At 57.3% G+C, this 24,081-nt stretch overlaps 9 protein-coding genes across 9 annotated transcripts; 5 read left to right on the top strand and 4 right to left on the bottom strand.

Moving 5' to 3' along the window:
- Positions 1 to 190: 190 nt before the first annotated feature.
- Positions 191 to 2,227, bottom strand: BCV69DRAFT_285761 (Nucleotidyltransferase). The gene has a single exon (XM_025493492.1). The coding sequence runs from the start codon at positions 2,077 to 2,079 to the stop codon at positions 313 to 315; it is 1,767 nt and encodes a 588-aa protein (XP_025345049.1). The 5' UTR covers positions 2,080 to 2,227; the 3' UTR covers positions 191 to 312.
- A 205-nt stretch (positions 2,228 to 2,432) lies between these two features.
- On the top strand, positions 2,433 to 3,690 carry BCV69DRAFT_264536 (hypothetical protein; the record flags this gene model as incomplete). Its single annotated transcript, XM_025490756.1, has 2 exons — positions 2,433 to 3,579; positions 3,634 to 3,690. Coding segments are annotated over exons 1-2 (936 nt in total), but the record flags the coding sequence as incomplete, so codon positions are not given.
- A 253-nt stretch (positions 3,691 to 3,943) lies between these two features.
- On the top strand, positions 3,944 to 6,825 carry BCV69DRAFT_127307 (hypothetical protein). Its single transcript, XM_025489189.1, has 2 exons — positions 3,944 to 6,526; positions 6,590 to 6,825. The coding sequence occupies exons 1-2, from the start codon at positions 4,171 to 4,173 to the stop codon at positions 6,667 to 6,669; spliced, it is 2,436 nt and encodes an 811-aa protein (XP_025345047.1). The 5' UTR covers positions 3,944 to 4,170; the 3' UTR covers positions 6,670 to 6,825.
- Positions 6,826 to 7,665: 840 nt separating this feature from the next.
- BCV69DRAFT_253718 (hypothetical protein) lies at positions 7,666 to 8,434 on the top strand (the record flags this gene model as incomplete). Its single annotated transcript, XM_025490533.1, has 2 exons — positions 7,666 to 8,186; positions 8,284 to 8,434. Coding segments are annotated over 2 exons (672 nt in total), but the record flags the coding sequence as incomplete, so codon positions are not given.
- Positions 8,435 to 8,651: 217 nt separating this feature from the next.
- Positions 8,652 to 10,061, bottom strand: BCV69DRAFT_295745 (hypothetical protein; the record flags this gene model as incomplete). Its single annotated transcript, XM_025493921.1, has 3 exons — positions 9,931 to 10,061; positions 9,426 to 9,831; positions 8,652 to 9,338 (listed from the first exon to the last, which is right to left on the bottom strand). The coding sequence occupies exons 1-3, from the start codon at positions 9,960 to 9,962 to the stop codon at positions 8,652 to 8,654; spliced, it is 1,125 nt and encodes a 374-aa protein (XP_025345045.1). The 5' UTR covers positions 9,963 to 10,061.
- A 129-nt stretch (positions 10,062 to 10,190) lies between these two features.
- On the bottom strand, positions 10,191 to 13,271 carry BCV69DRAFT_264533 (FMN-linked oxidoreductase). The gene is made up of 3 exons (XM_025490755.1): positions 12,814 to 13,271; positions 12,174 to 12,741; positions 10,191 to 12,094 (listed from the first exon to the last, which is right to left on the bottom strand). The coding sequence occupies exons 1-3, from the start codon at positions 13,230 to 13,232 to the stop codon at positions 10,682 to 10,684; spliced, it is 2,400 nt and encodes a 799-aa protein (XP_025345044.1). The 5' UTR covers positions 13,233 to 13,271; the 3' UTR covers positions 10,191 to 10,681.
- Positions 13,272 to 14,207: 936 nt separating this feature from the next.
- On the top strand, positions 14,208 to 15,932 carry BCV69DRAFT_301888 (hypothetical protein; the record flags this gene model as incomplete). Its single annotated transcript, XM_025494610.1, has 1 exon — positions 14,208 to 15,932. The coding sequence occupies one exon, from the start codon at positions 14,208 to 14,210 to the stop codon at positions 15,930 to 15,932; it is 1,725 nt and encodes a 574-aa protein (XP_025345043.1).
- A 209-nt stretch (positions 15,933 to 16,141) lies between these two features.
- BCV69DRAFT_127257 (hypothetical protein) lies at positions 16,142 to 18,941 on the bottom strand. The gene is made up of 3 exons (XM_025489188.1): positions 17,929 to 18,941; positions 17,291 to 17,854; positions 16,142 to 17,210 (listed from the first exon to the last, which is right to left on the bottom strand). Exons 1-3 carry the CDS (start codon positions 18,857 to 18,859, stop codon positions 16,351 to 16,353), a joined length of 2,355 nt encoding a protein of 784 aa, XP_025345042.1. The 5' UTR covers positions 18,860 to 18,941; the 3' UTR covers positions 16,142 to 16,350.
- Positions 18,942 to 19,068: 127 nt separating this feature from the next.
- On the top strand, positions 19,069 to 23,805 carry BCV69DRAFT_285756 (hypothetical protein). The gene is made up of 2 exons (XM_025493491.1): positions 19,069 to 20,336; positions 20,410 to 23,805. The coding sequence occupies exons 1-2, from the start codon at positions 19,244 to 19,246 to the stop codon at positions 23,541 to 23,543; spliced, it is 4,227 nt and encodes a 1,408-aa protein (XP_025345041.1). The 5' UTR covers positions 19,069 to 19,243; the 3' UTR covers positions 23,544 to 23,805.
- The last annotated feature ends 276 nt before the right edge of the window (positions 23,806 to 24,081 follow it).

Genomic DNA, 24,081 nt, shown 5'->3' with positions numbered 1-24,081 from the left:
CCGATACTAGACCCTCGCTACTGGAAGGAAAGGAGAGGAGAGAAGCACTGAGCCCCGGAACCCTAGCAAAGGAAGCACAGAACACAAGGACCCTTCCCCTCCCCTCGCACAAATTACCCTCCCCTAGATACAGAGACAACACACAACAGAGGAGGAGCACATCAAGAAACTTGGAACGCTGTCAGAGCTCTCGTCCAAGTATCGCTCGATGCATATAGAGCATAATGTTATTAAGTAGCTACGAGTGTTCCAGACGGCCGCAGAAAGCCGCCGCCTCGAGGTTAGACAAAGCGCAATGTACAGTAACGCAGATCAAGCATCGCAGTTCCGTAGCTCCGGCGGCATGAAAGGCAGCCTCAACATCCGGAAGACGTCCTGCTCATTTCTCGTTTCCATCAGCTCGCCCGTGTCGGTGTCCACTAGCCCCGAAGAATGGAACTTGAAGCCGCCCCGCGTGGCCCAACGGCGAATGTCCTTTTCGAAGTTGCGCGACCCGGTCCAGCCCACCACACACGCGCCATAGACTTTAGGGGAGCAGAAGACGAGGTCTACACGACGATGTCGAGAGACGGGTATGATGCCTGGTGTGACAGGGGGCAGAAAGACAATCTCGGCAATGTCCACAAAACCACTTGTCTCGTATCCATCAGAGGGATTGGTGACATTGACGCTGTAGCTCATCAGCCCTCTCCTCTTCAGCGTGGTAAGTAGGCGATTGATGACGTCTAAGCGTTTGCTGAAGTCAGCGTGGTCGTTGGAGATGACAATGTCCACATCGTTGGACATCGGCTTGCCTCTCCGGTACCCGCCTACAATTTCGATGAAGGTGCCGGGTAGGATGACGTTGAGCTCGGCAAGGAGGAGGCGGGCGATCTCTTCAACTTCCTTGCGTGGTATCTTGGTCTTGAGATCGGGCAGGATACGATAGCAGTCTGCTACCTCCAGCTGGGTAGCCAGACTCTTTCCGTGTGCGATGACGTCCTCGAATGTTCTGCAACCTTCTTCGTACAGTGCACGGGCTGCAACGGGGCCAACTCCGTAAAGATCCATGAAGTCAAATAGGATCGCGTTAGCAGCATCATTACGGATTTGCTGTGCCTCGACAATGTGACCTGCGTCGCAAAATTGTTCGATGAGCCCGATCATTTTCTTGCCCACGCCCTTGAGATCTCGCACAGTCTTGAGATCTTTGGAGCATATTGCAGCCGGGTACGCTTTGATCGCGGAGAGGCAGCCGCTGTAGGAACGCTCGGACCATTGCTGAGAGGTGAGTGCGCGCTGCTTCCTTATGACTTCAAGCTCATCGACGAGGCTCTGATTGTGCACTGAGCGAAGGGGTGTCGGTCGCTGGCAGCAGTATTCGCTGTTCACCCAAGATGGGTGAGATGAAGGGAGAGTAGGAGGAGAGGTTTCACGGGCAAAGCAATAGGAATGCTGGGGCGAGGCTCGCCTCTCTGTCTTGATCTTCTTCTTAGAGGTAGTATGCAGCACGTCCTCTTCGCTGCTCTCTCCCACCGCCTCTTCATCCTCAGTGAAGCTACTTGGCTCTCGTTTCATTGCCGGACGGGCGGGCTGCTTCCCCTTGGCGACTGCACTAGGCACGTCTGTGTCCTCCATACCGGTGGGTATACGATACGGTGTGTAGTCCTGCATAATCCTACGCCTAGCTGTTTCTGCAAGCCAATCCAAATGCAGTATAGGAATCTTGGCGAACCAGTCATCGGTCAATTGTCCATTTCTCTCACGCTTCAAGGCCATGATGACTCTTTTAGGGGCCCGCAGGGAGGTCAGAATGAGATTTGTGTACTCGATGGTAGCTGCAAGTGCACCCAAGGTGACCACCTCATCGTAAACGGCCTGCCTCTCTTCCTGAGTAAGCTTGTCAGGGAGGACAAAGCATCGCACTGCTTGTGACAGAACGCGGAAGGAAGGCTGTGCTTGAGTCCGATCCCCACTGAGCAGGATGTGTGCGTTCTTGGCGGAAGCAGGGCTAGCAATACGCACTGGGGCAACAGGCTTCGACTCAAGAAGTCGATGACGAGGCCCGGGAGAGGACGTAGACGAGGACGACAATGGCATGACCGGGGGAAGCAGCAGCACGCAACGGCGATGCTACCACATCTCTGATCTGAAGCACATACCCTCGTAGACGACGCTCTGGCAGGGGGATGGGGGCGCAGACTGGCTGTTCGCGTGGTAGAAGTGATAGCGATAGCGGGGGTAAGGGGCTCAGAGCCGATCGGACCGGAGTGTTGTTGCCGCGTGGTGGCTGGCGGGCTGTCGGATTGGGCGCGGAGGTGCAAATGCCGGTCGGGATTTGGGTGCTGGGCGTTGCTCTGCCCCAGGACGCGCGCGAGGCCGACGCGGGTCCAGACCCTCGAGGGGGGCAGCAGAAGCAGCAGCCACGCCCACGAGTCCAGATCTCGCCCTTCGCACGCCGCCCCCTGCCTGGGTTTGCTTCTACGGTTGCTTGGTCGCCAATGGTGGCTGATCCTGTCGCTCCTCCTTCCCATCCTTGTTGCCTTTCCCCCTTCTTCGGCCCTTCTCTCCTCTTTGCTGTACAATAGCGCTTCGTATCATCCTTCTCCTCTTCTCTGTCCTTGCTCGAGGTCCTGCGCTGGCATCACGTCCTGTCTCTTCGCAAAGAACGACGTCGGGCTGACCAGCAATCTCCTTTTTGCCTGGGCCGAACATCCCACGATGGACGTCAAGGACGCCAAGGATCCGCTGGCCTCGGATCCTGGCTCAGTACCGTCACCTTCTGGCACCGGCACTTCCTTGGCTTCGCGGCCACGTTCTCGCATGAGCTCCTCTTACAAGCTCACTATGGGAACCAGTGAGCAATCGTCCGCAACTGTCCCGAGTCAAAGCCCCTTCGGTGACGAAGGCGCAGACATCCTCTTCTCCCCTACCGATGAGGATCAGCACTATGCTCACGCCACACCTTCAGAAGATATCCTATCCGACTTGGAAACCCACAAGGCGGCAACTGAGGTCCAAAAGGCTCTACAGGCCATACGCAGGTACAAGCTGGACGTCGGGCTGTCAGACGCCTGGGGCCAAGTCGATATTGCTTTTCTTAATCAACTCGTCTTTCAGCCTTCGCCTCTCACCGCCGTCTTTATCAGTGCTGGCGATACCCACTGGGTAGCGCGCAGTGAAGGTTCCCTCTCCAGCAGCGCGCTCTCCCCAAGACTCATTGCTAATCTCGTCACTGCAGTCGCAGAGAAGAAGGAGGAGGTCGTCGCCATCTCCGATCTAGGCCAGTTTCTGGAGGATCGACGTATTCCGAGAGACCAATTGCCGGTGGAGATCAACTTCTTCAGCGGAAGTGTGCTCCGCTTTGCGCCTCGTCATGGTGACCCAGAGATTCCCGTAGGAGTGGTCGCAGCCTTTGACATCGATGCACAGCATGCGCAACAGAACCAAAAGGTCGTGGCAAAGGTGGCAGCCATGACGCATACCGTTCTGCGTAACAGGTATCTTGCCGATCGTCGCAAAGTCGAGCTGCGGGCACAACAGGAAATGGTCAACCTGACCAGGCTCATCCAGGGAGACGGTAGTGATGGCGCCAATTCAGTGAGTCGACAGTAGTGTGCTTGCGTCGTTGATACGCCCGTCTGACACCTACAGACCCTCGGCCTGGATGTTGATGACCAGGTGGATGCTCAATCAGATGAGAGACGTATTAAGAAATCGGCCTCGCCCGATATAGAGCACGAAGTGTTTAAGCAGGCTGCTCGTGCGACCAGTCGTGTCTTGCGGGCTGATCTCGTTGCCATATTCGACGTCTCGGGCTTCAAATATGACAAGGCAGCATGGAGGGATCGGCGCGCACCTAGGCGGCGCACAGCCGAAGGCTCGACCGACGAGGAGCTTGGACCCTCACCGTCCTACGAAGAAACGAAGACACGCACTACTCCAAGTGCGGGCCAAAATGCTATTGGCAACGTCACGAGCACAGATGCGGACAGCAAGGGCCAGAGTAGCAAGCCCCTCTCGGAGCATACCGAGGGCAGCTCTCACGGGGGCATTTCCCTTGCTCCTCTGGATACGACTTCTGGCAGGGGGGACGAGTGGTCAAGCTCGTCAGACTCCGAAGGAGCGGGTACCGATCGTCAGGACGAGTACGATGCCGACCGAAAAGGTCGTCCACAGCGCCCGACGCTCATGCAGCAGGAGGAGGATCGGAGTCGGGACGACGGTTCCGAGAAGCGGCCGGAAAGCATTGTGTGCTCCTACACAAGGAGCACGAAGCCTATACCTCTGCTGGCTGCCAGCGGGCGCGGCAAGTCTCACTTCAAGCTGCTTCCTGGCGAGCGCTCAAGACCGCGGGTGGCAAAGTTCTTGGCATCTGCCAGAGCTGCTGGTACACCCTGGTTGACCCACGTTGAGGGCGAGCAATCGCCATTGAGCTCGGATAGGCCGTCTCGACCTCGAGCCACTCTGCTCTCGGACCTTTTGCCCAATGGTCTTGGAGGCCTAGTGGCGCTGCCCGTCTTTGAGACTACGCATCAGCCTGCATATCTGATACTTGTCGTCTTCAAAAAGGCGCCGCCGGCGTTTGAGGATAGCGACCGTCTGTTCGTGGAACAGATTGGGAGTTCTTTGATAGCTTCTGCTCTTCGCATACGTAGTCAAGCGGTCGATCGAGCTCAGGTACGGCTTACACAGAGGATGCAGCATCAGCTGCGCACACCCCTTCACACGATTGTGGGTATGTGCGAATCAGCCAAATACATCTTGGACTGCTCACCAGAGACGCACCAGATGATTGCTAGCATCGCTCTATCTGCCGAGTCGCTTGACGCGAGCTTGAGCGACATCTTTGACTACTCGATGATGGCAGGCATCAAGGAGCCCAAGATCGCTCGATCGGACGTCTGGCCCGAAACCAACTTTCGAGGTATCTTCGACATCACCACTAGGACTGCCAATGCTGCGTGGCGTCTCTTCTGCTTGACAAAGGCGCCCTTGCATGACGATCGCGAACAAGTCCCTCCGCCCCCCGAGTTGATCGTCACCTGTGGCCCCGGAAGCTGGGAAGACTTGCCTCACAAGTTCAAATTTGATTGCGAAGCGCTGACGCGAGTCGTCTCCAAACTTGTGACAAATGCGTTGCAAGCCACTTCGCGCGGGATTGTCTGCGTCAATTTAGCAGTCAAAACGTCCCCTCGCAAGGACAGAGACAAAGAAGTGCGGGGCATCAGTGACCTCCATTTGACCGTCAGCGATACTGGTACGGGCATGTCAAAAGGATTCCTCAAAGACCACGTATTCCGGCCTTTTACCAAAGCCCTCGAAAACACCCAGGGCACTGGTCTTAGTCTGTCCATCTGCTCCTCGGTCATGTCGCGCTTGGGCGGTCGGGTGCATGTCACCAGTGAAGTAGACAAGGGCTCAACGTTTGACTTCGTATTCCCCTACCGAGGCAAGGTGGCACCCTCTATCAAGCCGACAGGTGTCAAGGTTGCTTGCATTCCTCTCGATGACCATGAGACTGCGAGGGTGAGCTTCATCGCCTTTGTGACATTCTTAGCACATCAGTTCGGGGCGCAATATCTCGGCAACGTTGACAAGAGGCCCGAATTACTCGACGAGGCCGCCATTGTGTTCATTGCCGGAGAGAGATCCGCCAAGGACCAAGACAAGGAGGCCATTGCTGCGCAGATCAATGCTCGCAGCAACACGCGGCAGGCTCGGCAGCTCCTCGTTGAGTTGCCCAATCGAGCCTTCATCGATCCACCAAACAGTCTCAAGCCAGAGCGCAAGATCGTACAAATGGGCGATCTAGATGTCATTCAGATCTTCCGCCCGTTGGTTTTACCTGACCTAGAGCTCATGGAAGAAGTCTTCGCCGACGTGTTGATGGACCAGGAGCAAGCCAAACGCTCCGAAGAAGATCAGACGCAGTCCTCGCCCACAGTTCTTGAGGGGCACTTTGGACAGTCGAGGCTCGCACCGCCGAGCACAAGTGTTCCGTCGATCGTAGTCTCCGGCACGAGGAAACCCTTGGCCGGCAGCAATCGCAGTACCAGGAGCAGCGCCAGTGTCAGAGGGACAGACGGGGATTCCTGTGCCACTCCGAGGGCCCGGCGAGACTTTGTGTGCCTGGTGGTGGAGGACAATCCACTCAATGCCAGGATTTTGATTACCTTGCTCAAGCGGGTAGGCATCAACCATCTCGAAGCGAAGGATGGCGTCGAAGCAGTAGAGCAGTTCAAGAAGCACCTACCTCAAGTTGTACTCCTAGATATCAATATGCCGCGCATGAACGGCTTTGAAGCGGCCATCGAGATGCGCAAGGTAGAGTGTCCGTACTACCCCCGCATCATTGCGGTCACCGCTCTTTCGATGGAAGCAGACAAGCTGAAGGGCAAGGAGTGTGGTATCGATGACTGGCTGCCGAAGCCTGTCCGACTGGCTCAGCTGGCTCAAGACGTCAAGAGTTGGAAGGAGGAAGGGGTTTGGTATGAGGAAGTGCCGCGCGAAGACAACAGCGACGTCAGCGAAGCACCTTCCAAAGGTGAGTTAGCTCAATACACTACGGCCAAGGCAGAGGATCCTGACGCACTGCTGTTGTCTGCAGCAGGCGCAATGCCGTCGACGGAAGAACAGGACCCGAAGGCCACTACCGCGGAGAACACCCAAGGCAACATCCTGCTATAGACGACGCGAGAAAGCAAAGGCATCGTTTCCGGGGATATCAACAGACGCGTAGATGCACACGAATCTCTCTGCCGATCAAGCTGCGTCCGATGTCCGCATCTGAAGCTCCTCTGTTCTCTTAGGGATGCTCTCCCTGCCCCTTACCTGCCTAGTACCTTCGCTCTAGAGACGTTCATCCACCACGTCTGCATTCTCACACTCACGTACCCATGCAACAACGCATCCATTGAGACTACTCCCCCATTTGTATATCATAGCAGCTTTCCCTGCTTATTTCCCTTGATCTCTCACCTCGCGCTTCTCCTAGGGATATGGTCTCCGTCAGTCACCGCATCGCACGTTCGCGTCATCTCTGCATCTATTCAGATATTCAGTTGGCTCGCCTAATGTGCTCCATTACACCCAGGACGCTATTCATTTACAATTTACCATATAAGCAATCCCCACCTTCTGATCGCTTCCCGGCTGCGAGGGAGAAGCATGGAGTGAGCAGCGTCGGTGGCGCTGAGTGCCTGGCTCGTGCGGTGATCTGATTGTGGGCGATGCGCCCGCCTCGGCCCAGAAGCACAAAGGGCGGCGCTTAAGTCCGGATTAGCAAAGGGGCGACAGAGGACATCGTACACCTCGCCTCGTCACCATTACGAAGCAGCTCACCTCTCCTTCCTCGGCATTCCTCACCTATAAAGAGGTAGACGAGACTACGAGTGAAGACTGGCGGTAGCTACCAACAATAGTCAACACCACCATGTCACGTCAGCAAGGCGAAGAAGCGCGTCAGCCTCTCCTTCCTCGTTCCTCGGCCGACTCCCTCGATGAGCTTCAGCCTACGGGGCAGGGCGGAAGTGATGCAGCAAGGGCAGGGGGCGGTACCCGAGCTTCGGGCAGAGATGGAGACTCGCAGTCGATGCGCAAGGCTGTCGGGAGGAACAGTTTTGCGGGGACGAGTGCACTGGCTCTCCAGGTGAGTAGAAGGCGTCAGCTCAGCCAAGGCTCTTCGTCGATCGCCCTCTTTCTGACTCTGTTCCTCGCCTTGCTCTCTCTGCTTCTCCACAGTTGCTTGGACTCGGCTTCTTTCTCCTGATATGGTCCCTCGTGATCAGCAAGATGGGCTGGCCCCTGGCCTCCCTGCCTCTCTTCGGCTGGCACCCCCTTCTCCAGTCGCTCGGTCTTCTGCTTCTCATCCAGTCCACGTCTGTTCTGCAGCCGACGACCGGCTCTCGCCCACAAGAGAAGGGAGCAGCAGCAAAGACACACCGATGGATCAATACCACTGCAGCAATCGTCTTCACCGTAGGGGCCAGTATAATGTGGTACCTCCACTCACCAAATGGCCATTTCATTAGCTGGCATGGCATCTTTGGGACTGCCACGGTGGTATGGATGTGGACGCAGGCGGTAATTGGAGCCGCCAGCGTCTGGAGCCTGGGGCAACGATTGCTGGGAGGCGAGGAAAAGGCAAAGGCAATCTGGAAGTGGCATAGGTTGAGCGGGTACCTTCTCCTGCCCTTCTTCCTCGTGTGAGTAGCAAGCTAGGCGGCAGCGATCTGATGCTAAGGAAGTCGACTACGGACTCACGAGTGCTCTCCCCCCTGCCTCTGGACCCGCTCCTACCAGAACCCTCTTCACTGGCGCCACTCAGACATCATGGTCCCAGCAGAACGCCTCGACGACCTACCGCGCCCTCATCACAGTCGTCCTCATTGGCGTCTTTGCTGCCGGCGCAGCGCGAGTGCAGTTCAGCAAGCTGCCCAAGCTCATGGGCTAATGTCAAGTAGGAGGTAAAGGAAGAGACAGACGACTTCGAAGAACAAAACCCCAGCAACTGTTTGACCTGGCGCAATAGGACGCCGAACTCAGCACTTGAACCATGCATTCGAGCGCTTTCTTATGAGACGATGGAGGAGAGATGACTTTCTGATGCTGTACTTCTGAGGACAATTGCACTATCTCATGGCCAGCATTCCCTACTGGTCGCCCTGCTTTTACTCCCATTTGTTGGACGCCACGGGCGAGCTGACACTCTTTGCAGCATCCATCTCGTCGCCCTTTTCACTCTCACCCTTGGCTCGGTGAGGTGTGCCCATATCAGGTGCAGTGACGTATCCACTCCAGGTGCTAGAGTGCGAGAGAGCGTGAGCGCGGGTGGCTCCTCCTCCTCCACCGGGCGTAGCGCTACCAGAAGCAGGTCCGCCCGCGCCCCATGCGCTGCCCTCGGTGCCAACAGCGATTGGAGTCTTCATCTCGCGCCCGGAGAAGCGAGCCTGCCAGGGAGTCGAAGGACCATGTCCACCTGGAGGGCTAGCTTTTCCCCGATCTCGGGACGTACCTTGCCCGTTCGACACATTGAGAGCTTGCGGAGTCTTCTCTCCGTCATGAGTGCCAGTGCTGCTGCTGCTGCTGCACGACGTTCCGCCACTGCCCGTGCGCTTCTTGCCTTTGCTGGTGCGAGGAGGAGTGACAATTACCGGCAGGGTACTACTATTGCTGATGTCGCTCGCCGTTCGACCATACGAAGGCGGGCCCCCAGGGTACGAGTAGGTGTTTCGTACCGTCACGCCGTCATCTCTAAGGATCCGAGACGCTCGAGAGGCGATGACAACAAAGTATAGGAAAACCGCATGGAAGATGACCCAGAGGCAGATGAAGATGGCCGCCCAAAGCTTGAATTTCTGCGAGTGGACCGAGAGTAGGAGGCAGTAGCGACGTGGTCAGCTTTCAAAGACTGTCGGCACTGTGAATACCATGCTAGCACTTACAAATCTGCAGGCGTCTTGACCCAGCTTGATAAGCGCTTCATTGCCTTTCCAGAGCCTTTCCTGTCTGGCCTGGCAAATCTGAATGATCTCGTCCCTGTGAATGAATGTGTCAGTCGTGTAGGCAGTGCCCAGTCCGATGCCCAAGACCCAGGCAGCCAGGAGAGCAAAGAAGTAAACACGGACGAGGGTGGAGACTTTGCGAGCCGAGCCGATCAGCCCGAGGAAGCTAGCAATGGCAAGTATGATCATCAAGGCAGTGTAGAGACCACCAATGGCTTGCGTGGAGACGGGTAGCTTGCTGCCGCTTGACCATAGGTGGAAGATGATAGCCCCTGCCAAGGCCGAAGAGAGCAGAAAAGTAATCGGAGCGAGCAGGATAATGCCGACTCGCACTGGGATACAGCAGCTGCGATTGAGGGGTGTAGAATGAGATGGGCTGTCAGTCACTGGAGCGTTGCTATGTCTAAGACAAGAGCAGCACACGCTGGTGACACAGGCTACTCACCAGCACAAGCGCGAATCCGAGTCCGCTGTCATCGTAGCTAGGTACTGCGCAGAGAGGTATAATCAGTGCAGTCGAAGCAGCAGAGGCCTAGTGACCACGATGTCGGTCGAAGGGAAGATGTCCTGAACGAGGGTGTGAGTTGCCGTGTTCACAGTTGCACGCAACTGGAGCGAGTACAGTGAGCCTCACTGATGAGCTCCTGAGGATTGTTAGTGAGAAGCTGCTAGCAGTCGGATGCAGGGCCAGCCTACAAGGAGAATCTGAGCGCTGGAGGGAGGCAGGGCAGAAGGTGAGATTGGTAGAGCTGAAAGAGCTGGGAGAGAAGTGGTGGCGGCGTTGAGTGGCGACGCTGCAACAGCGAGAATACTTTCAAGACCCATCGACATTGCCTTTTATTCGGTCACTGCCACCGCACATCACAGCAATCGGGCAAACGTCGCGTCAGACTGGCAAACGGCAATCGAGGACGGCGCGCTGGGTTGCTGTGCGATCGGATACATTCGGTAGCGGACAGGGCTGCAGAAGTCGCGCACAGAGGTGAAGCTCGGCACACAGCAACCCGGACGGTCCAAGAAAGAGCGCAACGATGGATTGTGCAGGCTCACACAGCAACAGGCAAGAGTTTGACAACCATTGACGTTGTCGCAAACGTCCACATCCTGGGAGCAAACAGCGTTTTGCAGCAATGAAAGTTCTGATTGCTTTGTAGTCCGCAGATCTGCCTGTTTCTCCTTCGCTTTCCTCGTGCAACTCAGCCCTGTTGCTCCGCAGAGTCCGCGTAGCTGTTGCTCTTGTGCTTGGCCTCGAAGCTGAAGTTCTCCGCTTTGCCGAGGAACATCTCGGTGATCTTGACCCAATCTCCGGCATCGTCCGAAGAGAGGAGTGTCTCGAGCTCGTCTCGGCCTCGGTAAAGTGGGGGCCGGTCGTTCATCGACGGCGGCAAATGCTCGAGTAGACCCAGTGGAACGTAGCGGTAGAAGAAGGACATGGCTTCACACATGAACTTCCTCGTCTTGTTCACGCCTTGAGTGTCACTTCCCCAGTGTTGCAGGCCGTAGTGGGCAAATTGCCGAATAATGTCGAGCCGCTCGCGACTGCTGATGTCCCAGTCTCTGCGCTCCTTGATCTCGGTGAAGATCCAAGGCTTGATCAGAGCGCCTCGGGCAATCATCTCGCCGTCTACTCCGGTATTGGCGAGGTTTGCGTAATACTCCTGCTGTGAGTAGACGTCGCCATTGCCGTAGAAGGGGATGGGCGCCATCTCCTCTTCGTCGGCAGTCTTGCTCTCTTCGTTCCATTGCCGTACACTCTCTCTGAGCTCCTGTCCGCACTGCTTGATGTAGTCCCAGTCTGCCCTTCGGGCATAGCGCTGTTTGCGGCTCCTACCGTGCATAGTAACAGCTCCCGCGCCCCACTCGGTCTGGACTTTGGGCATGATTCGATGGTGACTCGTATTCTTCGATGTCACACCGGTACGCAGCTTCACAGTGACAGGAATGTCTCCTAGAACGGCATCCATGCCCCTCACTATGCGCCCAAGCTTGCGCGGGTGGTCGAGGAGTGCAGAACCACCGCCGTGATTGAAGACAAGGTCGATGGGGCAGCCGCAATTAATGTCAACGAAGTCGAGTCCTCCAGAAGGGCCGAACTCCTTTGCCATGACTTCTGCGGTAGGCACCAACAGCTCCGGCTTTGATCCACAGAGCTGGATACCAAACGTCTTCTCGCCTTCCCACCTCCTCACCAAGCTCCACTCTGACTTGTTGCCTTCGAGATAGCTGCCTGCCAGTCCCATCTCACCGCAATGGATGTCAGAGCCAAATGTGGCACAGATCCTACGGAAAGGCAAGTTGCCAGTCGTGGTCAATGGTGCGAGGTAGAGCTCGCCATGATGCCAATCGAGCCTTCGCTTTTCGGAACGACGGATGCGTGCTAGGTCCACGTCTGACCTGCTCTGCGATTGAGCTGCCTCTTCCGCCCGCGCGTTCGCCATAGCATCGAGATCCTCTTCATCGACAGGTGCGCTAGCAGCGGCAGTAGCAGCCTTGTCTATGGCTTGCAGGTCGATGGGAAGGGGGCCCTTCGGATCTACCGGGTCCTTCTGATAGGCCCGCTCCTCTTCCGCCAGGAGGGCTGTCACAGCTTTTGTGCGTGGCAGCGGGTACTACGAGAAAGGATCATCAATCCAACTACTGTCAGACTTTGGGGTCGAATCGACATCGAACAGACCCTCGGTCACTCACCTTTTTGGTCCTCAAAGTCTTGCTCAATGTCGGATCTGTGTAATTGGTCTCGTCGAAAGCTCCCCTCCACGTCTCTCCGGACGATTCCTCCCAGGGAAGGTCCAGTCCACTTCCAAGGTATCCTGATGCTTCACCCTCAGCCCCACGAGGTAGTTGCTTGACATGGGCGCCTAGCATACGACACTTGAAGCCATAAGGGCACCGAGGACCTACCTTGGAGGCGGAAGCATCCCACAGAGGCCGGCTCTGGAGAGAGTGGTACGTCGGACATGTCGTTCGAGGATCGAATGAATGCGCAATGCTCTTCAGAGCCGAAGTGGACGCCTCGCCCCGGCTCGAGGAAGCCACTGGCTGATCATGATCCAGGGCCTTCACAGCCCAAGATACGAATGGCTCCTCCACAGTGTAGTAACCATCGAGGAACGCATTCTTGTCGGCCTCGCCCAGCTTCCACAAGGAGCCGTACGAAAGGGGCAGATGCGAAGCGTCCGGCAGTGGAGGTACTGGAAGATAGATGTCGTGTGACTTCGCCTTGAGATAGTCCGTGATCGAATGTGAGTACTTGCAGCTGCTAGTTGCGCTGTGAGGCATTAGCAAGCTTTGTCTAGGCTTCACTGGCCCCCATGGACATGGTACTCACGCATCACCTCTCTCGCAGGTCTTGCCTTCGGCAATGGCATGACACACGCCGACCTCATCGTTAGCGGCCATGAATCTGCGGTTCTTGTTTTGCGATCCTCCTTGCCTCTTCTCCATCTGCTTCGCTCGATTCTCCGCCTGCTTGGCTTTCTTCCGAGCGGCTCCCTTGAGCTTCTTTGGCCCTTCGCCATCTCCGTCTCCTCCTCCATTGGTATCGGCGCGGCCGTCTATGTGAGCTGGCCGCTCAGCTTCGGCCGAGGCGGCTCGCTTTACTGGTCCGGTGTGGGACTCGGCAGCATCGTCGTCTGGTCTGGAGGTGAAATGGCTGGTTGCTATGAGGTACTCGGCTTTGATCGGAGCAACGCCAGGCGTGTAAGGGCGCGGACCTGTGACTGGCTGCTCTGCGGTAGAGGCTGTCATCGTAAGTGAGGCAGAAGGGCAATTGGTCGTGATTATGGGTGGCCAGAGCAGTGAGATCTTCCCTTAGTCGCAAAAAGCTCCGGGACGGAAGGGGAGCGGCCACTGGTGCTTACATAAGCCACTTGCTAGGCTCACGCACGCGCCCACAAGCAAGGCAATGACAGAGGGAGCTGTCAGCAGGTCTTCCCACCGCGAGCATTGCTGATGAGAAGCTGACCGATCCTGAGGGCACGTTCAGCGGGGATCGACTGTGTCTCTTCGCTGCTAATAGTTGACTCGATCATCAAGTGGGGTGATCGGAGAGAAATGTATCGACAGCAATCAAGAATGGGACTTAGCTATTCCAGTCACAGATTGACAGCGACACCTTCTCGGTGGGCTTTGTAAGTCCTTCTGTTCGTGCAAAGAGCAGAATCTCATGTCCGCAAACACCCCTTCGGCCCCCGATGCGCTTCACTCTTGACATCGGCAGACGCGTAATGAAGATCGGATTGCTGTCACGTCATCCGCTCCACTTGCTTGACTTGGTCCTCATGGCAAAGAGCAACGCTTGTGCTGCACTTTGGTGAGCTCTCACGAGCACGCCGCTGCCATCTCAGCTCCCTCACAATCGTCCTGCTCTTCTGCAGTGTCCTGCACGATCTCATTGCTCGGGCACAAGGAGCAAATGTGGAGCCACGTCTTGCTCGAGCGCATCGCGACGGCTGCTGTCAGCATGTCTCCTGCAGTGACAGCAAGCCATGAGGTTGCCTACCGGAGGGATGATCAGATACAAAAGGCCGCACTCGCCCACAAGACCGTATTTTCCTTTCTTACTTTCCTCAGCAGCGCTCATCTCCTCTCCATCTTCCCCAGCTTCCTGCTTACCTCCATCCCGCAAGGCTGGCCTTTGCAAAATCCACTATCCATCGAGCCGACCCCTCTTTTCTATTCCATACCACACACCTGTTGGTCTACCAACGAAAGCCATCCGACATGAGGCTCACGCAAGCTTTCGTTGTCCTGGCCCTTACCCTACACGCCGTCTCGGCCGTACCAGTGCACGTCCCTTTCGAGGGCATCGCAGAGAGAGACTACCAGAATGGCCCTTCTGACGAATACCAGACTCGCTCCACAAACGCCGGTAATGATGGTGACTCCAGTGAGGGTCGTCGAGATGTTTACCTTCTCCGGTCCGCCCCCACCACAGTAGACGCATCGCTCTGGTCTCGAGGCCTCGACCCCGTCGAAGAAGAGGACGAGGCAGATCGCCGTGACCTGTCCGAGGCCGAAGAAGATGAGGAGGCTCGAGACTCCGACGACGCTGATGAGGCCGCAGTCGAACGTGGTGGTCTCTGGAGATCCTTCAGGACCCGCAAGAGGAGGAAGCAGCTCAGGAAGATGGGAAAGGGTATTGCCATGGGAGGCGCAACCCTTGCAAGTACAGCTCTCATGGACCCCGCTATGCTCATGGACATGGCTGGCGGTGGCGCTGCAAGCGAGGGCATGGGCATGGGCATGGGCATGATGCGACGATTCAATCAAGGCGAAAGTGCTCAAGCTCAAGGCGATGCCTTTGAAGAGCGATCCTTCGACTCTAATGAGGACGGCGACCTGGACGGTCGAGACTTCGACGAAGATGATGAATCCGAGACTAGAGACTTCAACGAGGACGACGGCCTCGACGCTCGGGCCAGGCACCGCATGTTCGGCAGAAAGTGGAGGTTGAAGCGCAAGATGAAGCGTAACAAGGGCAAGATCGGTCTCGCAGCCGGCGGTGTGGGCTTACTGAGTGCCGGTGCCGCCTACCAAGGTCTCGCTGGCGGAGGAGGCCTCAGCGACGCCTTCATGAGCCCTGCAGCCCTGAGCCCTGCCGCTATGGACCCTGCTATGGGGAAGGGTGGGCCTGCTGGACCTGGTGGGCCTGTTCCCGCTGGACCTGGAGGCCCTGGACCCGCGGACCCTGCTATGCTGCCCGCACGTAGCCTTGAAGCCGCCGAGGCTGATGCTGACATCTTTGAGGGTCGAGACCTCGACTTCGACACCGGCTATGCTCTTCGAGACCTCGAGGATGCTCCCACCTCCCATACCGACCTCGACAAGCGTGGCTCCAGGCACGGCTCCGGACGCTTCTCCGGACGCTTCGATAAGAGCTTCGGCTCCAGCTTCGGCTCCGGCCGTAGAAGTCGAAGCAGGAGCCGTAGCCGTAACTCTGGCAGCTTTGGCAACATCCGCAGTTCCCTCAGTAGTCTCAGCAGTAGCTTTGGGCGTACAAAGAAGAAGTCCTTCTTGCAGAGGCACGGCAAGAAGCTTGCGTTTGGAACTGCCGCTGTGGCTGGTCTTGGTCTGACTGGAATGGCTCTTCAGAAGTCCCAGGCTGCAGCCGCAGGAGGGGTTGGAGCTGGCCCGACTGACCCTGCTGCCGGTGGCGTGGACCCTGCCGCTGCCGGTGTAGACCCCGCTACGATGGACCCTTCCATGATGGACCCTGCCACCGGAATGGCTCCTCGCTCTCTCGAGTATGGAGACTTCGATGAGCGGGACTTCGCTGACCTCGACTCTGACCTTGTTGACGAGCGGGATGAGGCCGACGACAGCTTTGAGGAGCGAGGTGATGACGAGGACTCCTTTGACGAGCGAGACTTGCTCGAGGACGAGGATGTGTACGAGAGGAGCCCTCCCAAGATGTCTGAGAAGGAGCCGATCTTGATTTTGCTCTGATCAAGATGTCTTCTCTTGCTGGCTCTACTACCCTTGATTTAGCCTCGACTGCTTTTACACGCCTTACATCGCGAGCGCCTTCTCCCTTCATCGTCCTCTGCTCTCTTTGCCACTCACTGTCCTTGCCAGTCTCATAGTCTCTCCTCGAAATTCATACTGCTTTTCATACCCTCGTCTGTTCAACAAATATTGATTTGGAGCACTTATCCCTACAATGACGTGTCCTGCAGAAAACAACGGCGCTCAGTAGCCCCCTTTCGATAGCTCGATCGCTCCCATGACCAAGAGGACAATACCAAAGGGCAGGACGGCCGCTAGCACCAAGATGTCTTGCCATAGCCTCCGTCTGAATTTGTGAGAGAAACTCTCCGTCAGCCGTCTCTACGAGTTCTTCCGAGATCCCACCTAGTGCCCACACTCACTCTTTCGTTCTCTTCTGCAATTGCCTCTCCTTCCTCGCAAGCAAGATGCGCGTCGCCTCATCTCCTCCCGTATCTTCGGGTGGATTTCCTCCAGCAGAGACTTCCATGCGCTGCTCTTCGTGCCACGTTGGCACAGGTCTCGTCACATCTCCACCGGCAGGACCAGCCTCGTCTATCGTGATGCTCGCACTGGCGTTTGCGGCTTCGGTGTTTGCACCTCCTCTCCGTCTGCTCCGTGTAAGGGCACCAAGTGGGCCACGCACCCATTCTCCCTTCCAGCCCTTGGCCAGTCCCTCTCCGATCCACTCAGGCAGGATGCCCCTCGGTCTCCTGAGGTGGAGCAAGATGATCCACACCAAACCAGGTAGGACGAACCCCACTCCTCCGCCCAGTAGGCCGAGGACCTCTGAGGACCGGGTGAAGCGAGCCTCCTCTCCTTTGCGCTCGGACTTGTGCAGTCCGCCGATGCCTGAGACGTAGGACAGGGAGGCCACGAGTAGCCATAGGAGCACTCCTCCGAGAGATGTCCGGGCGAGCTTGGACCAGCTCCACTTTTCCGTGCGTGACCCAGCGCTGGGTGACCGCAAGCGGGATTCGAGCAGCGAGGGCGTCACGCCCTCTTCGCCCTCGAGCCTGATACGGCCTGTCCTTGTACTGCTCGAAGCTGAGTCTACCTGTCCCGACCGCCTCCTCCGCCACTTGAGCGGATTGAGATTGAAGAGCTTCAGGAGGCGTGCCCATGAGGAGCGAGCGACGGCAAGGCACAGGGCCATGTGTGTACTCAGCAGGATGACGAAGAGAAGGCGAGCGAAGTTGATCAGGTGATCATCTCGCGGTAGGGAGAAGAAGAGATTGGCTGGATAAGCAGATATGGTCAGGTGGGAGGAATGGTGTCAAATGAGGACCACAAGCAAAGCTCTTTCTTCACCTACTCACGATGGACTGCCATGCCGAGCCTCTCGATGACCCCTTTTGTCCCCATGCCGATTCCGAACGCTACCGCTACTCCGACTACGAGGACGACCTGCCCGGCTTGAGCAGCCAGGAACGCTTTCACGTTGCTACCATCCTGAGCAGCTTTTCTGCTCGCTTTTCTTCTCAAGGAACGATTATGAGCTAGGATTTGTAGGGGTGAGGACGAGAGCGTGAGGAGGGGGAGAAGGGAGTAAGGAGCCCAGATCGAGGGCGGGTATAATGGATTTCCGTTGGGCAAATCTGGCCGCGTGAAGAGCTCGGGCTGCGCAGTGTCGCTAGGGGTAGTCTTGAGCTGCGTGACATCAATTGTGTAGATCTTGACGAGGAGGATGGTGATGAGGATGGGATATAGGAAGCAGGCTGTCCCTGTGGCTAGTCTGATCAAAGTCCGCTTGTGCAGAGGAACGATGATCAGAGGCGCTGTCAAGAATCCCCCCACGACGAGAGTGACGAAGCCTCGGTCGTGTAAGAAGAGTCCTTTGTGGGCATAGTGGAAGAAGACTTGTAGAAGCAGATCGGCAATAGCTGGGGAGTGCGAGCCGAGGGAGAGTGTCAGCCAGCGTACAGCCGTTCCTTGTCTTCCATGGCGCCTAACTCACCAAAGTAGGCAATGAATGCTGCTCCCGTAGCGTACGCCGCCAGCATCGAGCCAGCAACTGCCTTGCCGAATCTTCCCTTCCACTTTGTATTCTTGCCAAAGCTGGCTCCCGTAATGGCTTCTACTGTCTTCTTGCCTCCTACATATCTGCTCAATACCACCCAGAGTCCTCCTCCAACACCGCCTAGCACGCCTACCGCTATCAGTCCGACCAGTCCGAGAGTGGTCCCAGTGCGGTCAAAGTAGAAGGGCATGGATAGGAGTACCGAGGGGTGTAGCGAGGCAGAGAAGAGGTTCAGGGATACGTGGGGCGCTGAGAGAGTATTGGGTGCGCCGGGATTGGTGAGGGAGAGCCAGAAGGACCATGTTCGTCGCCTTGAGGGTGTCAATGTGCGTAGGTAGGAGTGCGGGTGGTCATGGCGATGCTGCGCCTTTGCCCTCCTTCGAAGCACGGCTGCGCTTCCGTCTCCATCCTCGTTCTCCTCGTCCTCTTCGTCGGACTCGTCCTCACTGTCATCCCAGTCCCTGTCAGAAGTTGGTGTCGAGATGCGCACTCTTCCGGCTGTGAGGAACTCCTCGTCTTCTCCTTCGACATCTTGGCCCAGCTCGCCCTGTGGATCAGCAGCTCCGCCTTGATCGTAATCTGCCGGGTCCTCGTGACCATCTGGATAGTCACGATACCGCTCCAGGTAGAGCGAAGGGTCATCATCGAGCCCATCATTACTGAGACGGTCTAGCTCTTCCTCTTCGTCGTCGTCCCCAGGATCTGCGGCATCTCCTCCTCGATCAGCATCGCCCCTTCGGCTGCTGCTTCCGCGGGTGCTATGCTTGACCTTGAGTCTGATCTGGGACCGGGTGGAGCGGCCAAAGGAGTCTGCGTCGTTGTCGGCGTTGGCGGTAGGAGGTGAGCGAGGCGGCGAATGGCTGCTCATTGCGCGGGGGAAGAGGAAGTCAGTAGGACGATGGTGATGGTGATGGTGATGGTGACGAGGGGATGACCCGCAATAGTCTACGATTCCAAGTCATTGCCGAGGCGCGGAGCAGATTTTGGCGGTGCGGGGTCGCGAGACGAGTGGAGCAGGGCACACACGCAGGCGCACACAGGCCAGCGCTCCTCACTCCGCCAAAGTCAGACATGACAAGACAAGAGGGGCAGGATACCATACCACCTTCGACGACAGCCTCGCAGCATATACACACCCAGGACAAGCAGCTGGTCAGCACTACCATCATCGTCATCATTATCGTCGTGTCATTACCAGCACTCCTCACATAGACGATCCCCCCTCCCCGGCCTCCCTCCCCACCTCGCCGCCATGTCGGCTCGTCCAGTGAGCGGCATGGGCGTCATGTCTCCCCCGCCCTCGGCAGCCATGGGACAGAGAGGTGGCATGGTAGGCGGTGGCCCCAGCATGAGCAGCAGCAGTAGCACTCAGCATCAGTACCAACATCATCAGGGTCATATGCGCGCAGCCATGCCTCACTCTGCTCCATCACCCCGTCCACCTCCCCCTCCTGCCTCGAATGCACCGCCGGGAAGCCTCTTGCCTGGTACCCTCGTCCGCGTGGGACCCTACACGGTCACAGTCAAGCGGTACCTCAGTCAAGGAGGCTTCGCCACCGTCTACCTCTGTGTGACAGACAAGCCAGTGGCCATACCCGTAGTGGACATCACCGGCAAGCCTGCAGGCTCCATCTCAGAGACCACTCACGTGCTCAAAAGGATCGTGGTGCCCGACAAGGAGGCATTGGCAGAGGTCAGGAAAGAGGTAGAAGTACACAAGCTGCTCCGTCACGATGCCTCCGTGGTGCACTTCCTCGAAGCATCGGCCCTTTCCCTGCCACCACCACAGCAGGGCTACGAGGTGTACATCCTCATGGAGTACTGCGCCGGCGGGGGACTCCTCGATCTCCTCAATTCTCGGCTGCGCAATCGCCTCGCCGAGGCCGAAGTCCTGACAATCTTCGCAGACATCTGCAAGGGAGTCGCAGCGATGCATCACCTCGACCCACCCGTACTGCATCGAGACCTCAAAATCGAGAACATCCTCCTGGCCAATTCGAACGATCCCAAAAAGAAGACCATTTACAAGCTATGCGACTTTGGATCTGCCAAGCCAATCTTGTCACGCAGAGCTCCTCGCTCCACCGAGGAGCTCAAGCGACTGGAGATGGAGCTCAACAAGACCACCACGCTCCCTTACCGGCCCCCGGAGATGGTCGACGTGTACCAGCGCAAGGTCATTGACGAAAAGGCAGACATATGGGCATTGGGCGTGCTCTTGTACAAGCTGTGCTACTACACCACCCCCTTCGAGGAGAATGGAGGAGGGCCATTGGCAATCCTCAATGTCAAGTATCGCTTCCCATCGAATCCGCCTTACAGTGATCGTGTCAAAGGTCTGATTGGTGAGTATAGGCGTGAGATGTCAAGGTCTTCGATGGTAGACTGATCAAGTTGACTCCGGATCCTGCCTTCTAGCCTCCATCCTTGTTGACCCATCGACTCGCAGGCCGACCATCGATGATCTCCTCATCACCGTCCATAAGCTTCTCGGTATACCACCGCCAGCAAGCGCTACCCATTACGCGCAACTAGCAAAGGAAGGCAAGCAAGCCAGCGCTTTGCCCCAACTTACGAGCTCAGGAGGGCCCGGCGCGATGTCCGGTATAGCCTCGCCGAGCACAGCATCTCATCGTCGGGCAGTAGACGATGCGGTGTTGGTGACAATTGCTAAAGAGAACAGTCGCGAACGGGCAGGCGCAGGGCAAGGGCGTCCGGTCTCGATTCGAGGGGATCTTCGTCCATCGGGTTCCATCTCAAGCTCGTCACGGCAGAGCCCGTCGCCAGTGCTCCCTGCAAGGTCCAGGGACGATAGCACTGATCTCATTAGCTTTCAGCCTTCGCAGCGAGGTGACAAGACCCCTAGCGCTGCCGAATCAGAGAGATTGATGAAGCTCGAGGGAGTCACCCCCATGAGGAGAGGCAGGCCCGCTGGTTCGAACAACACGCCCACCAAGCCTGGAGTTCCAGGTGACGGCATAGGCAAGCTCAATTTGGACAGCTTCGGTCTCAAGAGCGATACGCCGGGCCCTTCGCAAAGACCTCCCTCAGCAAACCAGCAGAAGGCCGTACCGATATCAATAGACACCAGCGCCAGCAACGCTACCTCACCTCCGTCGTCATCCGCCAGGGTAGGCAACCTCCTCGACGGCTTCGGCGATTCCTTTGCACCTGAGGTGCAGCCACCAGCCGCCGGCACTACGGCTCAGGGAGCTCTGACTACTCCATTGTCGACTTCAGAGGCGGAGCGAAAGGTGGCAGAATTCGTCAGGAGAGGTGAAGAAGCCTCGGATAGTCCTATGGTTCTGAGTCCTGCTCTACCCGGCCTCAATGGCGTATCTTCGCCGATAGCACCTCTTTCGCCTCTGCCCCCTCTAGACTCAGCAAAGGACGACGAAAGGCGGCTTCCGTCACTCATGCAAGATCTGGATCCGCAAGAAAGGAAGGTCTCTCTCGCTCAATCGGAAGGCACGGCAGCAGCTGGTCGTTTCCCTTCACTAGAAGAGCTCGATCGTCGTTACCCATCTCCACCAAAGATTGTAGCTCCAAAGCCTGACGCTTCCACATCCACCTCGGCCAGCAAGAGGGAAAGCATGGCTGCCTTGGCCGGCAAGTTTGGAGGTCTCAGCGCCAGTGTAGAGCGGGGCGGAGAGAGACCCACACCTGCTCTACCTCCGCGCAAGCCGTGGCAGTCGAGGTTCGACGATGCAGAAGAGGACAAAGTGGCAGGAAGGGGACATCGTTTCGAGGCCAAGGAGGATGCATCACCCTCATACCGCTCCCCCGCCCGCTTCAGTGGGACAAGTCCTGGTCCTGCCGCTGTGGAGAAAGAGCAAGTCGTCCAGACTGCAAATGGCGCACAGGCAGCCACCGAGAAGAAGCAGCAAGATGATAGCAGCGACGAAGAAGACGAGGGCCCTGAGTCAATTGAGGGAGGTGTCGCTGCTGCGCGGAAGAGGTGGGGCGGTGGTCAATGGGCGCAGGATGTCCAGCAAGCGACATCGAGCACCAACGATGTCGAGACGGCAGCAGTGAGCGACAGGCCTGGCAAAGTGAAGCAGCCAGATTGGGTGAGGCGGTCAGAGGAGCAACCGCAACGCAAGCCCTCGGCGAGCTCGACAAGCAAAGACGAGAAGCCACGACCTCTCCTGCCCAGCTCGTCCAAGCCTCTCATCGACTTCGATGCTGGCAAGAGCCGAGATGAGGATGTCTCTGCGGTGAACTCGCCTGCAATCAAAGAAGAGATGCCGGTTTCTGTCAAGAGCGCCACCACGACGACTGCTCAGTCTCGAGCTCCAGCATGGGAATGGGATGCGGATGAGGCAGACGCGGAGGAGATGAGGGCCTTGGCACGGCCCCGTCTCGATGCTCGGCTGGACAGTGAGGCTGGTGGGGGCTTGCTAGGTCGACTAGTGGATGTCAACGAGGAGACCAGGAGCTACGGTGGAGGCCCGACATCTGCCGGAGCTCCCAACAAGGCAAGCAGCAATCCACTCGAAGATAGGAGCGCTTCGATGGACGTCCCTACAGTCCCGCTCAAGAAGATCCCCGAGCCATCGAAACAGACGTCGACTGACAGTACCCGCTCAGCCACTTCCGGTCTCCCTTCTCGGCAGCGCTTGGCGATGGGCAAGGTCTACTCTGACGCAGCTACTTCGCCAGCCATCATCTCGCCTTCGCCAACCCCTGATTCTGGTGCTAGCGCAGAGCCCATCCACTCACCTCCTTCCTTGAACCGCCCTTCGAGCCCATCCAAGGGCGAGAGTCAACCCTCGTCTGTGCTATATGAGGAGCCAAAGAAGTACGCTCCGGGTACAGCGCAGAGCATGGCTAGTCGATGGGAGAGCATGAAGGCTGTTGGGCCTGCTGGGGCTCCCAAGGATGAGCACAGGCGCTCCACGAGCGGACAGGGAGCCGAGCGCACTGCGATTCAACCTCGGCGTGAAACGACCGATTCACCTGTTTCAACTTTCTCGCACAGAGCGTCCCTGTCGTCTGCCTCATCGACGAATGGCGCGCCGCAGATCATCCGGCCCATGCCTAGCAAACCACCCTCCTCTGCCAAGCCACGCCTGCCACCTCCGGGACCAGCGTCTTCCCTCAAGCCGTGGGAGAGGGAGGCAGCAGAGCGCGCTGAGGCGGACAAGTCGAGTCATGTGAGGTCATCCTCCTACACTCGCGGAACGGCAGCACAAGAAGAGGAGGCCGAGGAAGCAGAGAGAGAGGAGCGCACCAGGTCCTCGTCGACGCTCAGGCGAAACGGCACCAGCAGCGCCAACGCCAGCGGACTCGACCTCCCAAGCATTGCTTCAACGGCCGGTTCCTCCCCAAGTTCAACGCCAGGACCAGGAGGAGATACACAACGCTACCGCAGCGTCGCTTCTTTGATCGACAAGTGGCAAGCGAATGCAAAAAGCACAAGACCAGAGACTGGATGGGGTGAAATTGGCGCAGGGAGCGGCGGTGGTGGTAGTGAGAAGAGAGCGGGCGGGCCGAACGAGGTAGCTGCTGCTGCTGCTGCTCGAGCTAGGATGCCTGGGAGGGAGGTCTGAGTCCTAGCTTTTGCGAATAAGGCTGCTTGCTCACCAGGAGGAGAGATGTGAGGTACAGGATGCGGCGCTGTGTTATAGTACCAACATCATCACATTCCACACTGCACTCCTCTCTTCGAAGCCCACTTGCGCTGCGCTATACCTCATCTCAATCGATATACTTCTGTCACTTGCAAGAGTAGGATTAGTCCCCATGAGGGACTACTGAACCAACAGTCGAGCGGTGGGCAGTGGCAGTAATCTCAAAGTCACGCGCCTAGCCCAGCAGCTCTTCCCGCGCGCAAAAAACGAAAAAATCCCCGCCCCTCACAAATCTCCCTCCTATTCACGCATGTACCCCCTCTCTGACTACACCCGCGCGCGCTCGTTGAGCTTTCGCCCCCCTCGGGGGGCATCCAAATAAACTGGAAACGATACAGAGAAGATTAGCATGGCCCCTGCATAAGGATGACACATGTGGTATCAGAAAAGGAGACTTCTTCGGAGGTCAAATATGTTTTTGCTCCTCCTTACGAGGTCGATTGAGCTTTGCTTAGGA

This window comes from Pseudomicrostroma glucosiphilum (genome assembly GCF_003144135.1).
Source record: "Pseudomicrostroma glucosiphilum strain MCA 4718 unplaced genomic scaffold BCV69scaffold_20, whole genome shotgun sequence".
NCBI lineage: Eukaryota > Fungi > Basidiomycota > Exobasidiomycetes > Microstromatales > Microstromataceae > Microstroma > Microstroma glucosiphilum.
The sequence above is the reverse complement of the archived record's forward strand: the minus strand, read 5'-3'. Positions and strand labels throughout refer to the sequence as shown.

Excerpts from the sequence above, each read along its gene's own strand:
- BCV69DRAFT_285761 (XM_025493492.1), bottom strand. The coding sequence starts at position 2,079 with ATGCCATTGTCGTCCTCGTCTACGTCCTCTCCCGGGCCTCGTCATCGA.
- BCV69DRAFT_127307 (XM_025489189.1), top strand. The coding sequence starts at position 4,171 with ATGCAGCAGGAGGAGGATCGGAGTCGGGACGACGGTTCCGAGAAGCGG. Across the intron at positions 6,527-6,589 it reads CAGCGAAGCACCTTCCAAAG|CAGGCGCAATGCCGTCGACG; the intron begins GTGAGTTAGCTC and ends TGTTGTCTGCAG.
- BCV69DRAFT_264533 (XM_025490755.1), bottom strand. The coding sequence starts at position 13,232 with ATGACAGCCTCTACCGCAGAGCAGCCAGTCACAGGTCCGCGCCCTTAC. Across the intron at positions 12,742-12,813 it reads ACCTGCGAGAGAGGTGATGC|CTGCAAGTACTCACATTCGA; the intron begins GTGAGTACCATG and ends CGCAACTAGCAG. Across the intron at positions 12,095-12,173 it reads AGACTTTGAGGACCAAAAAG|TACCCGCTGCCACGCACAAA; the intron begins GTGAGTGACCGA and ends CCTTTCTCGTAG.
- BCV69DRAFT_127257 (XM_025489188.1), bottom strand. The coding sequence starts at position 18,859 with ATGAGCAGCCATTCGCCGCCTCGCTCACCTCCTACCGCCAACGCCGAC. Across the intron at positions 17,855-17,928 it reads AGCATTCATTGCCTACTTTG|CTATTGCCGATCTGCTTCTA; the intron begins GTGAGTTAGGCG and ends CGCACTCCCCAG. Across the intron at positions 17,211-17,290 it reads GCTCGGCATGGCAGTCCATC|CCAATCTCTTCTTCTCCCTA; the intron begins GTGAGTAGGTGA and ends CTGCTTATCCAG.
- BCV69DRAFT_285756 (XM_025493491.1), top strand. The coding sequence starts at position 19,244 with ATGTCGGCTCGTCCAGTGAGCGGCATGGGCGTCATGTCTCCCCCGCCC. Across the intron at positions 20,337-20,409 it reads TCGTGTCAAAGGTCTGATTG|CCTCCATCCTTGTTGACCCA; the intron begins GTGAGTATAGGC and ends CCTGCCTTCTAG.